This window comes from Rhinoraja longicauda, chromosome 1 (genome assembly GCF_053455715.1).
Source record: "Rhinoraja longicauda isolate Sanriku21f chromosome 1, sRhiLon1.1, whole genome shotgun sequence".
In the NCBI taxonomy this organism is placed as follows: Eukaryota; Metazoa; Chordata; class Chondrichthyes; order Rajiformes; family Arhynchobatidae; genus Rhinoraja; species Rhinoraja longicauda.
In genome coordinates, this window is record NC_135953.1 from 81,281,169 (window position 1) to 81,298,114 (window position 16,946).

The following is a 16,946-nucleotide window of genomic DNA, read 5'->3' on the forward strand; positions in this document are numbered from 1 at the left end:
CTTTCTTGTACACAGTGTAGCTTATTATTTAATTATAAGACCATTTAGTTGCATTTAAAATTGTGAAATTCCTTGCATCTGGTGTATAAATATTGTATTGGAGATTGCACCATAATAAGGAACGAAGGAGGATCCGGCATGGGGGACCGTCGTGAGGGAGGGGAAGAACAATGGGGACCTGACATGGGTGGTGGGGGAGAACAAAGGGGGACCTGGCGTGGATACTGTGTTTACTTTGTAACTTTGTCAGTGCCCTAATGTGGCAACTATTTGCATACCTTCTGTATGCAAGCAAAGGATTTCACTGTGACTTGTCGTATGTGACTCAGTATTCATTCAATATCTTAGAAACATAGAAAATAGGTGCAAGAGTAGGCCATTTGTCCCTTTGAGCCAGCACTGCCATTCAATATGATCATGGCTGATCGTCCAAAATCAGTACCCCGTTCTTGCTTTTTGCCCCCCATATCCCTTGATTCTTTGAGCCCTATGAGCTAAATCTAACTCTCTTGAAAACATCCAGTGAATTGGCCTCCACTGTCTTCTGTGGCAGAGAATTCCACAGATTCCCAACTCTCGGGGTGAAAAGGTTTTTCCTCATCTCAGTCCTAAATGGCCTACCCCTTATTCTTAAACTGTGACCCCTGGTTCTGGACTCCCCCAACATGGAGAACATTTTTCCTGCCTCCAGCTTAGTCCAATCCCGTAAGAATTTTATGACTCCAGTTCCTTTGTACTCGTGTGCTTCATTAATATGAAACATGATTTGTTCCCCTTTCCAACGCCGTCACGCATTCTTAGTATCACATACATGCAAGAATTTTCAATTTGTTTTTTCAACCCAGGTGAATGATATTTGCGGTTTTTGGCATGCTAACTAGTAATTTGCCAATGTTCTTACTAAAACGGTCAAACATGTTTGATTTGCTTAAATTTGAAATAGGATTAAGTGATTTGGATGTTGACCATTTGGCAAGTATGTGGCATGTATTAAAAAAATTGCACTTTTCTTATTTTTAAAACCAACCCAGTTATATCCCAACTTTGCCTATCCAGTTTGAGTGTATAATTTTTCTGGTTATAAGTGAGATTTGTTTGGCTGGTCCGTGTACCCAACACCCACTTTTCACTATCGATTGCATGAGAATGGCAATCTAAAAATAAATAGTTTTTGCTGTTCTGTGTTTCGTATTAGATTTCTTATTGATATGATACTTTTGCGGTTAACATTGGTTACTGTGGGTGTTCTGCAAAACTGAGGTTGCGTTTAACTTGTCTTTAATCGTGTAAAGAGTGGCGCACATTGTTATTTTAAGTGATTTCTAAGTATGGAAATTGGATAGGAAATCAGCCGGCATCTGGATAAGGTAAATGAGAGGCCAGACAATTTTTTGTTGCAGTTGTTTCAGGCAGGATGTTGTCCCAAATACTGTATTAGGAGAATGCAATTTAAAGAAAAATCAGCTTTTGACCTTTGAAATCTCTCAACAAATACACTATTCCCTGCTAAAGTGTCCCTAACTTCACTAGCTTGTTTTAAATTTTAATGATTGGGTGCTTTATTTGACCCTAGCTAGTTTTGAGCAATGGCTTCTCTTCCCATTGACAATAATTTATGCTCTCCTGTGTTTCAACCTTGTCGTCTTTCTCATCCGTCCTATATTCTACATGTGCAGTCTATTGGATGTGTACCATGATGACACCTCTGTGCACTACCTATGTCAACACATCGGCCCTTGTGTTGTTTGATGTCTAATTCTAGGCAACATTTAACCACTGGCCAAACAGTGATGCACTGACCTGACCCAAATCTGCTGTCATTCCTGCCAGCTTTGAGCTTCTAACCTGACATCTTCGATATTACAGGCTACTTAATTCTAGCTCAATAAAATTATCTGTCTGGTTCCATGCCGATCTCAGCACAACTTTCAAAATGTTGAACTTTGTTTTTTCTCTGGGCTCTTGTATTCCACTGCTCCCAAGGCTGCTCTCCCATTCTTCACCTTGCAGCTCATCAAAAACTGCTTGCTGGCAGCATTATTTTTGCCTGTTGTTCCCTATTATTTTTAGCCTTTGCTAGACCAAGTGGACCCGTTGGCCCCAAACCTCTCCTGCATTGGTGCAGTACCCTCTCCTCCCCCTCCCCTCCCCCTTTCCCCCCTCCCCTACTCCATCCCCCTCAACTCCCCTTATCCTCCCTCCCTCCATCCCCTCCCTCCCTTCCTCTCCCCTCCCTCGGAGATAGATTTAAACCTTAAAATGTGAATAACTTTATATAACACCGATTTCAATGAAACTTCCATTAGCACCAAAGAGATGTTAGTGAGTAAGGTGGGCATAAAATTGCCATGCTATCGTGTACCGTTTTGGCTGCAGTTCAGGAACAAACAAACAAACAAGAGTTTTAGTATATAGATTTCAATATCTTACCAAGGCAAGAGATTGCAGGTGCTGAAATCTGGAACAAATCGGCAGGGTCAAGAAACATTTGTGGAGGCAAAATGTATATGTCAATGTTTTGGGTGCAGATCCAGCATCAGGACTGAGGAAATAGTGCCTGCTTATAGGAGTACGGCAGAGGGGTGGGCCAGAGGCTGGTAAGTGGAATTAGATTGGTGTTTGGGGAAGAGATGGTCAGCAATTGTTAGCTCATTTACTCTTTGTGTGTCCATTCATTAACTCTGATGCCACCTCCAGCAGTAAATGCACGCCACAATGGAATCATTTAATTCTCATCTTTCACCCTTCCCTTGTTGCCTCTCCTTTTTTGATGTATACAAGAGAGTTGGATATAGCTCTTGGGGATAATGGAATCCAGGGATGGGGAGAAGACAGGAACGGGGTACTGATTTTGGACGATCAGCCATGATCATATTGAATGGTGGTGCTGGCTCGAAGGGCCTACTCCTGCACCTATTTCCTATGTTTCTAGTTTCCTTTAATCTAGATTATCTTCCGAAATTTAAGTGGTCTCTCTCCTCTCCAACAAGACTTCAGTTGCAATAACCAAAATGTCCTAAAACCTTAATTTTTGAAATGGTTGTGGAAGAAAGTAAGCCAAGCATTTTGATTTTCATTTAATTTTAAAAAAAATGGATTTTGTATGACCGTGTAAATTTAATGCTTCCTTGGGCAATGGCAAAAGAATAACTTGGTAGCTAATCGAAAAGTTAAATGCATTCAGAGCACAAGAAGCAGGTGTGTTTTCTGTATTAAGCAAAAGTTATTGCTACGGCAAAATAATTTAATACAGAATACATGGGAATTTTAATTTCTCTGAAAGAGCCTTTGTTGTTTTTACATCTCTCTTGTCTTCAAAGACCCTTTGTCTGTTCCAATGGTGCAGATGACCTTGAGAGCCCATGGATACTGTCGATCCTTGCTTTACAAAACGGGAACAAAGAGGTCTTTCTAAGAATTTAGAATTGATTATGATTTACCTAATTTTAATCTCATTGCGCGAAGCTCATTGAATTAACAGTGCAAGCATTGTATCCATCCATTTATACCCAACTATCAGTTTCCCTTTGAGGAGGTTAAATAACATATTAAGAAAAGCATATAATTTGATGCTGATCCTCCGGGCATTGAACTGGAAATGGAGCACACTGTTCAGAAGCGAAGATAAATGCAACTAGGGTAAGATGTCCCTTGGTAGAAAAGATGATTAATTTTTTCCAGGAATGATTAACATTTGTATGTTTGACATTGTATCATCTCATGGTCAGATTGGCTGAACCATGGAATTATGGTTTAAATAGTAATTATACATTTTACTGCTTGGGAAACTTATTTGAAGGGAAACATGCATTTTGTAAATGGCAACATGTTTGGTATACACGTAGATTCAAAGGCATGTGTGTGGTGTATGTTTGCAGAGTGATGCTAAACATTTGTCCACCATGACGAAGGATTTCTCTATTCCCCTATCCCACCACCAATTACTTTGCTTGGCTTGAAGTCTTTTGTGTTTTTTTTAATGTGGCAAACAGTGGAACAACTCTGAATATTTCAGCTGCATAACTCTGAAATAAGGGGAAAAGGGAGAGAGAGCTTGAGGTGTGCATTGCTGTTGCCATGGTAATTTGTAAACTACTGGAACGTTGTTTTGGAGTGCGAGAGTACAAAAGTATGGAAAAATGCTGATGCTGTCTGAACGATAAGCTCCATCGGTTTTGCTGTGGCTCAAAGTTGCAATACTCATACTTGTAGTCAAATTGATAATATGATCATTCTTCAGATTAAAACAGCATCTGCAATTCCAACCCACACAGCAATATGATTGTTGTATTGTAAGGAAATTGAGAATATCTAAGGTAGATAATTGAAAATGTATAAGACAGAAATGATTGTACACAGCTGAATAAGTGTGCATACTTTGTTTTACACCACGAGTGTAGGCCAAGTATATTACTGCTTGTCTCCAGAGGATGAAAGCAGTGCTGTGATAATTCAAGGCATCTTTGTGTTCCTTGTTGCAGTGCATCACATACCTTCTTGTTCAAAAGCATGAAGGAGTTGTTTATGTGGTGTGGTTGATGTTGCCTTAGAATGTTAATTTTTTGAGGCCAAGGATGTGTTAAAATGGATTCCTCAAATGAATAATGCAAATAGAGTTTTGTTCCAAAACGTGAGAAAGCTGTTGAATTGGAACTGCTCTTACCACTCCATGTTCAATTCATCCTATTCCTCATCACAATACCTTGGCTCGATGCACTTTTGAATGCCACCATCTACAGTTTTTATTAAGCATGGAACGGAGATGAATTGAGCTGTTCTTGCCTGCACCCTATTAAATTGGGGTTGTTCATTATGCCTGTCCACTGATCTTGCTGCTAGGATTGAGGTGGCATTGCAGAATTCTGCAGGGCTACTTTGAGGAATAACCAATTTGAGGAATAACCACAAAAAGCTGGAGTAACTCAGCGAGACTGGCAGCATCTCTGGAGAGAAGGAATGAGTGACGTTTCGGTCGACACCCTTCAGACTAAGTCAGGATATTTTCAATTGGCACTAGTTATCCTTAATGAGTTTCAACATGGTACCAGTCGAAACATTATACTTTCAAATGCCACAACTGGACATCGTTTAGGTTCAACCTTGTTCAAATGTCTCAACACTAAATCCATAATGATTGTGGGTGGGAGTGGAGGAAGTGAGTGACACAGTCTTTTTTTCCCCCCAGGACAAGGCATATCCAGGGCATTCATTGGGTGAGGTGGTGAATAGGACAGTTGCATTATCTGAGAGGAGGTAGAAGTGTTGGTTATGTGAGAATGGGGAACATGCTTCTCAAATTTAGGAAAAGATAGAGGGGGACACAAGTCATATTTCTGTTTAAAAACATGCATATCAGGATTAAGGGGATTTAGTATAATCTTTTCTTGCTTCCACTGAGCACCATTTGGTAAAACTAGCAAAATACTCCACTAACAGTGACCTAGTTTGGTTTTGTGTGTGTGCATTAAGCTATACGCGTGCAACATTTAAACATATTAGCTATCACTGAACTACTTCAATCTGCTGAAATAACTATTTTGGGAAGCGTTAATACTGATTTCAGAAGTGCACTTTTATTCTATTTCTCAGTGCTCTTAGTTATGGAAATATCATTCATTAGAAAAAGAGCTGATGTATGTATATTTTCCAATTCGTAGCAGTTATTTTGTGGAGACCCAAGTGTAATGTATCCAGCTGTTAATCTGGCTTGCAGTCTGGAATGAGGATGATGAAAAGAGCATTAAAGAGAAAATAATGAATGACCAAATCTGTGACTGGTAGAATACAATATGGAAAAATTCTATCCATTACTGAAAGGCAGAATACAAGATAAAGACATTTATTCACTCAAGGGATATAGTGCATTGAAGAATGAACCAGCAAATCTCCATGCCCTAGAGAAGATGGTGGTGAACTGCCTCCGTGAAATGCTGCAGGCCGTGAAGTGTGGGTAATATTATCATTCGGCAATGTAAAGGTGGCTGCACTGGTATGAAGTGAAGGATTGGTGAATGATATTGGAGCAGCGAGTTGAGTTAACTTTGACCAGCAGTTTGCAGACTAGTAACCTTCAAGAGTAATAGCAGGGCTGGCACTTACACAGATTTATGCACTGATTAATTTGAGTAAAAGGGAAGTCTCGCCCACCTCTTTTGATAACATGCATTAAAACCAGTGTTGGACAAACTATTATTGGGCGTGAGTTGCACAGCTGATATTATCACGGGTTACTCACCTGTGATGCCATGAGGGAGGGAGGTCAGGCTTTTGACCCAGTGGTGAAGAAAGGATGATATATTTCCAAATCAGGATAGTGTGTGACTTGGAGGGCAGCTTTGAAGTGATATTCCCATGCTTTTGCTTCTTTTATCCTAGCTGGATCTTATCTAAAGAGTTTTGCTGAGTTGCCGCAGTGCATTCTGTAGTCAGCACCATTGCTGATTCTGTGCATTGGTGGAGTGAGGGAATGTGTTTATTAAGCAGGCTACTATGTCTAGGAAATTAACTGCAGATGCTGGTACAAATCAAAGGTATCACAAAATGCTGGAGTAACTCAGCGGGTCAGGCAGCATCTCAGGAAAGAAGGAATGGGTGATGTTTCGGGTCGAGACCCTTCTTCAGACTGATGTCAGAGGAGGGGGCGGGACAAACAAAGTACCTGTTCAACTCTTCTGCCATTACCTTGCTCCCCATAATAACTCTACCTGTTTCTGCCTTCAAGGGACCCACATTTGTCTTTACTAATCTTTTTCTCTTAACATACCTAAAGAAGCTTTTACTATCCATCTTTATATTCTTGGCCAGCTTACCCTCGTACTTCATCTTTTCAGCCCATATTTCCTTTTTTGTTACCTTCTGTTGTCCTATGAAATTTCCCCAATCCTCTGGCTTCCTGCTCTGCTATGCTATGTTCTACATCTTATAGATTTATTCCATCCCTAACTTCCCTTGTCAGCCACAGTTGCCTCTTGCTCCCCTTAGAATCTTTCTTCCTCTTTGGAATGAAATGATCCTGCATCTTGTGGATTATGCCCAGAAATTCCAGCCATTGCTGTTCCACCGTCATTCCTGCTAGGATCCTTTTCCAGTCGACCTTGGCCAGCTCCTCTCTCATGCCTTCATAGTTCCCATTTGTTCAACTGCAACACTGACACTTCTGATTTAACATTCTCCCTTTCAAATTGCAGATTAAAACATCATATTATGGTCACTCCCTCATAGTGGTTCCTTTACGTTGAGTTCCCTTATTAAATCTGGTTCATTGGACAATGCTAAAACCAGACACTAAATCCAGAATTGCCTTCTCTCTGGTATATTGAAATCTCCCATAACCACAGTGGCATTACCATTGTTACATGCCAGTTTTTACAAACTGCAGAGGCATCTCCCTCTTCAACAACTACAGAGGCAACAACTGCAGAGGCATCTCCCTCTTCAACATCCTCGGCAAGGTCTTTGCTCGGGTCATCTTGATCCGCCTGCAGAAGCTGGCAGAACGTGTCTATCCAGAGTCACAGTGCGGTTTCCAAGCTGGAAGGTCAACAGTAGACATGATTTTCTCCCTTCGCCAGCTCCAGGAGAAGTGCAGAAAACAGCGGATGCCCCTGTATATTGCTTTCATTGACCTCACCAAGGCGTTCGACTTTGTCAGCAGAGATGACCTATTCAAGGCTCTACCAAAGATTGGCTGCCCACCAAAACTGCAGAGCATGATAGAATCCTTCCACATCAACACGAAGGGGACAGTGCAGTTCAATGGCAGTTTCGACATCCGCAGTGGCGTCAAACAAGGCTGCGTCCTCGCTCCCACACTCTTTGGGATTTTCTTCGCTCTCCTCCTGAAACATGCCTTCAGCACCGCTACAGAGGGGATCTACCTGCGTACTAGATCAGACAGGAAGCTCTTCAATCTCACCCGCCTCAGAGCCACGACAAAAGTACGTGAAACTCTCATCAGAAACATGTTGTTCGCCGATGACGCAGCAGTTGTGTCCCACACCCAGCAGGATCTACTGTCACTGATGGACCGCTTCTATCGGGCTTGCAAGGACTTTGGGCTGACCATCAGCCTGAAGAAGACGAACGTCCTGGGACAGGATGCAGAGGCACCGCCTGTCATCACCATCGACGACTACGAACTGGATGCCGTCCATCAGTTCACGTACCTCGGGTCCACAATCGACAACTTCTCCTTGGACACAGAGGTTGACAAGAGGATCGGGAAGACAGCTACAACTCTCGCTCGCCTCACAACTCGATTGTGGACCAATCCAAAGCTGACAGTGAAGGCAAAGATAGCAGTCTACAACGCTTGTGTCAACAGCACGCTGCTGTACGGCAGTGAGACATGGACTACATATGCCAGACTGGAGAGAAGACTCAACACCTTCCAGCTTGGAAGCATCTGCCGTATCCTGGGTATATCCTGGCAAGACAGTGTCCCACGCCGCGATTCTGTCGCAAGCTGGCCTTCCCAGTATGTACACTCTACTCAGACAGCGCAGGCTGTGGTGGCTGGGCCATGTCCACCACATGGAGGATGGCTGTATTCCAAAAGACATCCTATATAGAGAGCTGACATCTGGGAGGAGAACCATCGGCCGCCCCCAGCTACGTTACAAAGATGTCTGCAAGAAAGAATTGAAGGTGCTCGACATCAACGTGGAGTCCTGGGAGTGCCTTGCAGCTGACCATAAGAGGTGGAGAGGTACCCTGAACCAACATCTCAAAATGGGAGAAGAGAAACTGATGAACGCAGCGGCAGACAAGCGGGCACGCAGAAAGGAGCGCAGCAACTTCAACAGACCAGAGACTGTCACTCCCGCTTTGGTCTCTTCAGACACAAGCAACGCTGCTCTTGCCGAGGTGTGGAGCAAGCAGCCAACTAGGATGCATCACCCATGGTCAGCCATGACCGAGGGGGCCTAAGTAGGAATTTCTACATGGTGAAACCAAAATGTATAAAAATGGCCTTTATTAAAATCTGACAATGTGCACTTTAACCACATGCGATTTTTTGTTCTCTATTACAAATCTCAAATTGTGGAGTACAGAGGCAAATAAATAAATGATGGGTCTTCGTCACAAACATTATGGAGGGCACCGTATGAGGCTGCAGGATGACTTGGATAGGTTGGGTGAGTGGGCAGATGCATGGCAGATGCAGTATAATGTGGATAATTGTGTGGTTATCCACTTTGATGGCAAGAACAAGAAGGCAGATTATTATCTGAATGTTGTCAGATCAGGAAAAGTGGATGTGCAACGAGACCTGGGTGTGCTTGTACATCAATCACTGAAAGTAAGCATGTAGGTACAGCAGGCAGTGAAGAAAGTCTCATTGCGAGAGGATTTGAGTTTAGGAGCAAGGAGGTCCTATAGCAGTTGTACAGGGCCCTGGTGAGACCGCACCTGGAATATTGTGTGCAATTTTAATCTCCTTGAGGAAGGACATTCTTGCTATTGAGGGAGTGCAGCGTAGGTTCACCAGGTTAATTCCCGGGATGGCGGGACTGACATTTGATGAAAGAATGGGTTGACTGGGCTTGTATTCACTGGAATTTAGACAGATAAGAGGGAATCTTATAGAAACATATAACATTTTTAAAAGGTTGGACTGGCTAGATGCAGGAAAAATATTCCCGATGTTGGGGGAGTCCGGAACCAGGGGTCACAGTTTAAGAATAAGGGGTAGGCCATTTAGGACTGAGATGAGGAAACATTTTTTCATCCAGAGTTGGGAATCTGTGGAATTCTCTGCTACTGAAGGCAGTGGAGGCCAATTCACTGAATGTTTTCAAGAGAGAGTTAGATTTCGTTCGTGGGGTTAAAGGAATCAAGGGATATGGGGGAAAAAGCAGGAACGGGGTACTGATTTTAGATGATCAGCCATGAATCAGCTATGATCAGCTACTGAATGGCGGTGCTGGCTCAAAGGGCCGAGTGGCCTACTCCTGCACCTATTTTTCTGTCTCTAATACTAGCTAAGCATAATAGTGCAAAGCAAAAGTCCCATAGTGCAACCAAAAACGGTCCATTGCAGGGTGTAGTTGCTGAAATAGTGGTTATAGTTGTGCAGTGGCAAAAACATGATGGTTGCTGGGAACAAGCTGTTCTTCGTGATTTTCATGCTCCTGTACCATTTCCCGATAGTAGTAGCAAGAAGAATGTGGCCAGTGTGCTTTGTGTCTTTTTGAAGCAGCTAGTTTTCTTTATGATGGGAGATCGATACCTGTGATGGACCAGTAGAATGTTTTCTACTCTCTGTAGCTTCCTTTAGTCTTGGGCGTTCGAGCTGATCAGTTATCTCTACCATGCCGAGAGTATTTGGCAACATACTGAATATTTTCCATCTCCGAAGGAAGTGAAGATGGTGATAAACTTTCTTTGTGATTACATCAATGTGTGTGCCCCATGCTGGATCCTCAGAGAGAAGCTTGAGACTGTTGACACTTTCCACTGCCACCCTGTTGATGAAGACTGGTTCATGGATTGACAGTCATAAATATTATTGGTGGAATGGTGTTATGGCCCATTGCATTTACCTCATCCTTTGTATTTAGACATTTCTTCATCTTATGGAATGAATCTATTATGTTGGGCACCATTGGAATTTGTTGAGATGCACCATCTATGTGGCACTTATGGCTGCAGATACTTGCAAGTGCTTCATCTTTCTCTTCTGCACTGATTGCCGAGTTCCCTTCCTCCCACCCAACTAAGAATAGTGCAATATATGGAACCTGCTCCTGCAGCAAGTTGTTTAATTGTCCATCACTATTCATGACTGGATGTGGCAAGACTAAACAATGGTAGACCAGGGGACATGCCAATTTCAGTTGAGTGCAATTTTGTTGCTGATGGTCCACAGAGGCTCAGCGATGCTGAGTCCTGAGTTGCATACAGACTTTATGGAGATTAAATCCTGTCTTTGGTGAAAATGCATTTAATGTTGCAAGGCACTACTACCATGCTGAATAGAACTATTTGCAGCCCCCCCCCCCCCCCCATTCAGCATGGTGGTGGTGCCTTGCAACATGAAATGTATCTTCACCGAAGACAGGATTTAATTTCCATAAGGTGTGTATGCAACTCGGGACTAGGCATCTCTGAGGCACTGTGGGCCATTAGCAACAAAATTGCACTCAACTGGAATTGGCAACCTCACAGGAAATGTATTTTCACTGAAGGCAGGATTTAATCTCCATAAAGTGTTTGGGGTCACTCCTACTGCGATTTACGTGGACAGATTCATCTGAGGTGGGTAGTTATGCAAATAAAAGATCAAATGGGCTTGTCCCCTCTTTTGGTACCCCCTCCACCTACCGCCGTGGCAATATATCTTGGCCCTTGATCAGTTGTTCTACAGAGCCACTGGGGATGGATGTTTGGTCCCCCCCACCCAGAGAACATTCTGTGCATTTGCTGTCTCCGTGCTTCTTCCAGCTGGTTAATGGAAGGAAGGTTCTGATTGTCTATCCTATCTATGCCGCTTATGATTTTATGTACTTCTATTAGGTCTTCCATTCTTCAGAGAAGACAATTCAAGCTTGTCCAACCTCTCCTTATAGTTAATATCCTTTAATCCAGGCAGCATCCTGGTGAATTTCTTCTACACCTTCCCCAAAGCCTCAATCCTTGACACGGGGTGACAACTGCACAGTGCTCCAAATGCAGCCTAATCAAAGTCCTATAAAGTCGCAACATGACTTCCCGACTATCGTTCTCGATGCCCGTTCTGATTGTAGGCAAGCATACCATACGCCGCCTTTACCACTCTTACCTAGGGTGAAGAAGGTCCAGGCAGGAAATGTCATCTTTCCTTTTCCCTTCTCTTCATTTGGCACGTTCAATAAATGGTAGTTGTAAAGCAAACTATTTCTGTTTCATGGAAGGGAATAGCATGTTGATGTATGTTACTCATGAGAGAGTACGGCCGTGACATCTGGCCTATAGCGTAGCAATGTGTAGAGGGTGACTGATTACATTAGTTTTGGGTTAGAAAGCTCGTTCCCCTGGGGTGACAGGTGTAGGGATGCTGTAGCATTAGTGCTGCTTGTTTATCGAGATTCTCACATGAGCGAGGACTGCATTTTCTGCGTGATGGTCCAATGCTTGTTGTTTTCTGTGATATGTGTCAATGTTGAAACTCTTCAGGGATGTCCTTTGAATCTCATGTTCTGCCTATCGCGTGCTTGTTTTCCCTCTATCAGCTCTCCTTAAAGTAGCTGCTTTGTTATTCTGACTTCTGACATGTCCATGCCACCTGATCTGTGATACTTTTAGCAATTTGTAAATTCTGGGGAGGTTTGTTTGGGACAGAATCTGTGTTTCAGGAATTTTGTCTTACCACATGAAATGAAGTATTCTGGCATGTCGGCTGCACACTGTCTATGTCTCTGGCATTGTGGAAACAACAGCACAGTATACCTTGGACTTTCGGCTGATTTCGCTTCTTCCCCATGCTTTTCAGTCTTCCAGATGCAGAGCTGGCTTGTGCTATCCTCTTGTTAGCACATAATCACACAATCACACTTTGGATACGAGTCACATTACCCATGCTTTTAAAATTGTGGAATTTTGCTGCTAATTAATATTTTAAAATTCCTTCAGCTTTTTGGAATGCTAATTGGTTTAAAAAGCTTCAATAAAATAGGAATGAATAAATATTTGATCCTGAAGTGTAATTTACATTTAATCACTGTAATTCATGTTGATAAACTTAGAAATGCATCATTCAACAGATTTTGTCGCATTGGTAATTTATGCATATAATTAATTTTGGCATAATTATCTCTGGAAACACATAGCCATTTGTTTATTTTAAAACAATGTCTTTGTATCTTTATAATAGGGCAGGGACCCTATGCATGTTTGCAGCAAATCAAAATCTTACCAACCATGTTAAAGGTGTTAAGAAGCTGGTCAACAACAACTTCCAGGATCTACACACTTTGCTCAATCAAGCACCAACTGTAAGAAAGATTTTGGCTGAATAGAGAAGGAAAGCTTAAAATGTAGTGAACTTCAGCAAATGTTTTTTTTTCTTTCAGCAAATAAATTATATCATACACCAATATGATACAACCAAGAACCGAGCATTTTCTGATCTTAACAGTAAGTAATCCTTTCTTCGTTTAATTTACTTCAGATATGTAGGTTAATTGGCTGGGTAAATGTAAAAATTGTCCCTAGTGGGTGTAGGATAGTGTTAATGTGCGGGGATCGCTGGGCGGCACGGACTTGGTGGGCCGAAAAGGCCTGTTTCCGGCTGTATATATATGATATGATATATGATATAAACACGTGTATATTGGCTATTACCAATCACTTACCCCGTCAAGCAATGGACAATGACAGCTGGGCAAGGTGCTTCACAAGAAGGCATAAGAGACAAAATGCTGTCATCTGGAGCAAATAACGCTGCTGGTGGAATGGTAGTTACCTGGCAACACATATGGAGGGAGAGGGATAGCAGGCATTTCAAGTCCCTACAATGGGAACATTCTTCTACCTCCACAGATGCTGCTTGACCTGCTGGATTTTCCAGCAGTTTGGAACACAAACTGACGAATGTATGTGTTTCAAGTAATTTATGGTTGCTGCAACTGTCCGTGCCGCTGAAGAGGAAAATAGCCAAGAAATGTACTAAATTGTCAGAGGTATTTCTGTGTGGAACCTGGTTAGGTGGGGGAATGATGGGTAGATGGAACCAGGTAGGGAAGTGTAACAAATCCAGGTAACTGGGTGGAGGGGGAGAGGGAAGGTGAATGGGGTGGTAGAAATGGGAGATGGACACTGGGTATAGGTTTCTTGAAATTGGAAAATTCAATGTTCATATCATTTAGGTTGTGGGGTAGCCAAGTGGAAAATTAGGTTATTTTACGAGTTTGCTTTTGGCTTCAACATTGCAGAAGAGAAGATGAGGACAGACAGCTTGGTGTTGAAGCAATTGAAATGATGTACACCAGGAAGCTCTAGTTGTGCATTGTAGATGGAGGGCAGGTGCTCTGCAAAACATGCACCTGGTCTACATTTAATTTTGCCGGCATAGGTTGGCGGGGGGAGGGGGACACACATTGAGCATGGAATACAATAGATGAGGTTGGAGGAGGTGCAGATGATTCTCTGCCTCTCTGCTTAGTTTCCTGGATGGTGATTGATGTGGGGAGGTGTAGGGACAAATGCCAGTGGATGAGGGGCAATCGGAGAGTCACAGAATGAGTTGTCCCCGGAGAGAGCAGAAAGTGGAGAGTAGAAGAGATCCTGAATTTAGGTCTAACAATCTATTGATAATTAAGGCATGTTTTACACCAAAACGTAATTATTTAGCATTCAGCTTAAAATTATAAGGGAATCTGGAATTCTCTGCAACAAAATGGAAATATTAGGTAACCAAATGAATAGAATACCCAAACATCTTATTTTCCCTTGCAAATGCTGCCTGGTCTGTTGCATTTCCATCTAATTGTAATTTTTATTTTTTTGTCTTTACTAATCAGTACACATTGATTGGCAAACATCCAGCAGTATATGTTGAGGTTCAAAATGTCTATATTGCACCTTTTTAGTACTGTGTGCAATAGGATCAAAGGATACTTAAAAACAATTTTATTACTTGCATTTCTTTTTGATCACTTAATTGTGCCTGTTGCTTCTGTTAAAATTGACCTAATCAATTGAGGTGTTTAAAAATAAAATGAATTATATTGCAAAGCGAAGCATGGGGAGTGGGATTATCTTGAGGTATATTGAACTTTACATCATTATAATCTGCTTTATTTCATATCATTTAATATTACAAATTAAAATTTTAACTCATTCCCAAGAGATCCATCACTTAAAAATGACCTATTTCTGTTCAAGGAGACTTTAGTCTATTCTTGAGATACTCCGATTATAAGTTTTGGGAAATGGGCTCTCCCTTACCCGACACTTGCATGACTTGAATGCCAAGTGACTCCAGAATGCTTTCCTCCATTTACTATGGATATCTTGTATTCCATGACATTATTACTGGATGTGACTGGGGTGGGGGGTCATTGGAAAGAAACATTTTGCCAGCACTTGTGGAACCTGTGGGCTGTTTTTCTGCACAAAAGCATTTAAAATTTGGCCACAACCAAGATGATGACAATAGATCACTTTTAAAGTTTTATGGAGCGCAACCTAAAGATTGGAACATGAACATAATTAATAACTACAATTCAACGGACCATATTCTCTGGATGCCTTTGCTCCAGCATCTGTAGTTAGACTGAAGCCAACACACTCACAGCTGATCACCAAATGCCAGAATGATCTGGTAACCTCCAGCAGGAAATTTTCTTTTTCCAGCTTCTGTTGCTGCCAACTACTTCATTTCTGACATGTGGCATCCTCTGTCATGAAACTGGTTGAATAAGCTCTTGCATCAAATCAGGCAGCACTACATTTGTGTGGAAAAGGGTGGATTGACAAGCCAAAGGTCATGTTTAATTTGTGCAAAATGTAGTGCTGATGTATTTAGATGTTATTGTTTGTTAGCCTTAACTGGCAGTTAATACTGTTTGTTGAAAATGATCCTGCAGCCCAAAAGCAAATCGTTCTAAAGAGTCCACATATCAAACTTGGATCAAACGTGTCTCTCCTCATTCTTGCACAATTGCATTCATGACTTCCTCATCAGCACACTACAATCACTGGAAATTGGCAACAATGCCTACTTCTCAATGATCATCATCATCATCATCATCATCATCACAAGCGCACTGAAGGTTGTGTGTGCAGTCCTCTGCTCGATTCATGCTGTGCCAATGACTGTAGCCAGACACTGCTCCAGCACCAGTTTTAAATTCACTGACTATACCATTGTTGTTGGATGAATAACAGATAACAATGAGTCGGAGAGCAGTAGGGAGAGTGACAATCTAATGGAATGATATCAGAACAACAATCTTGCTCTCAACATTAACAAGAATAAGGAACTAATTGTTGACTTTAGAAGTGGAGTGCTGAAGATCCATGAACCTGTCTTTATTGACATGATGGCAGTGGAGACAGTCAACAACCTTAGATTTCTGGCCATTCATATTTCTGAAGATCTGTCTGGGAGCTCAGTATATTGATGCAATCACTAAGAAAGCTCATCAATGCTTCTAATAAATTGAGGAGATTTGGCATGTCGATGAAGACTCTATTGAACTTGTACAGGTGTCTGATAGAGAGCTGACTGATGGGTTGTATCACAGGTTTTTTAAAATTCCGGCAAAAATAACTTGGGTGTAATTGCATTTCTTAGAACTGTCTCATTCTTTCTCCCATGCAGATATTGACCGTGTACTTGGTGGTAAAGTTAAAGCTCGCTTTGCAAAGGATGTTATTCCTGCACTGGATGCTTACTTCCACATGGCCAAAGGTTCGTTGAGTGCATGATGTAATGCTTACGTGTAGAGTAACGAGTGTCATGCTTCATTATAATGTATTTTAAATGGTAACCGAATAGTACAAATCTCTATACTCTGTATTGGTGGGGAGGTGGGGTGCAGGAAGTGTGATTGGAAGATGCACAGATTTCATAACTTGCAGAGAACATTCTATGCTTGGCAAACACCATGTGCAATTTGGAATTTAGGATGAAGCATCATATGATGAACTGGAGTCCTCGTTATTCTAAATGAAGATATTAAATGAAAATCTGCTGTAAATTAGACTGATTATACACTAATAGCTGGACTTCTGCAAGATACACACCTATTGACAAAGATGCACGGAAATGTAATTGTGTTGCAGATTTTATTCAAAGAAAATTCAAATCTCTTTTTGGATACATTTTATTAATGCTCCTACTTTAATTATTAAAGTTATTGCTATAAGCTTCCACATTTGTATTATAACCATGTAATTTGAAAGAAAACAAATTGAGTGCTGAAAAAAATTTCTGATTAGTTTTATTATATCTCTTGGAG

At 41.7% G+C, this 16,946-nt stretch overlaps 1 protein-coding gene across 13 annotated transcripts in view; it reads left to right on the forward strand.

Annotated features, from left to right (window-relative positions):
- Positions 1-16,946, forward strand: part of prom1a (prominin 1a) — a 154,028-nt gene that overhangs the window by 82,322 nt on the left and 54,760 nt on the right. For all 13 annotated transcript variants that reach the window (XM_078401098.1, XM_078401136.1, XM_078401157.1 and 10 more), the window contains 3 exons: positions 12,854-12,974; positions 13,053-13,116; positions 16,307-16,396. In XM_078401098.1, the coding sequence (XP_078257224.1) occupies positions 12,854-12,974; positions 13,053-13,116; positions 16,307-16,396 (275 nt within the window). The remainder of the gene's footprint in view (positions 1-12,853; positions 12,975-13,052; positions 13,117-16,306; positions 16,397-16,946) is intronic.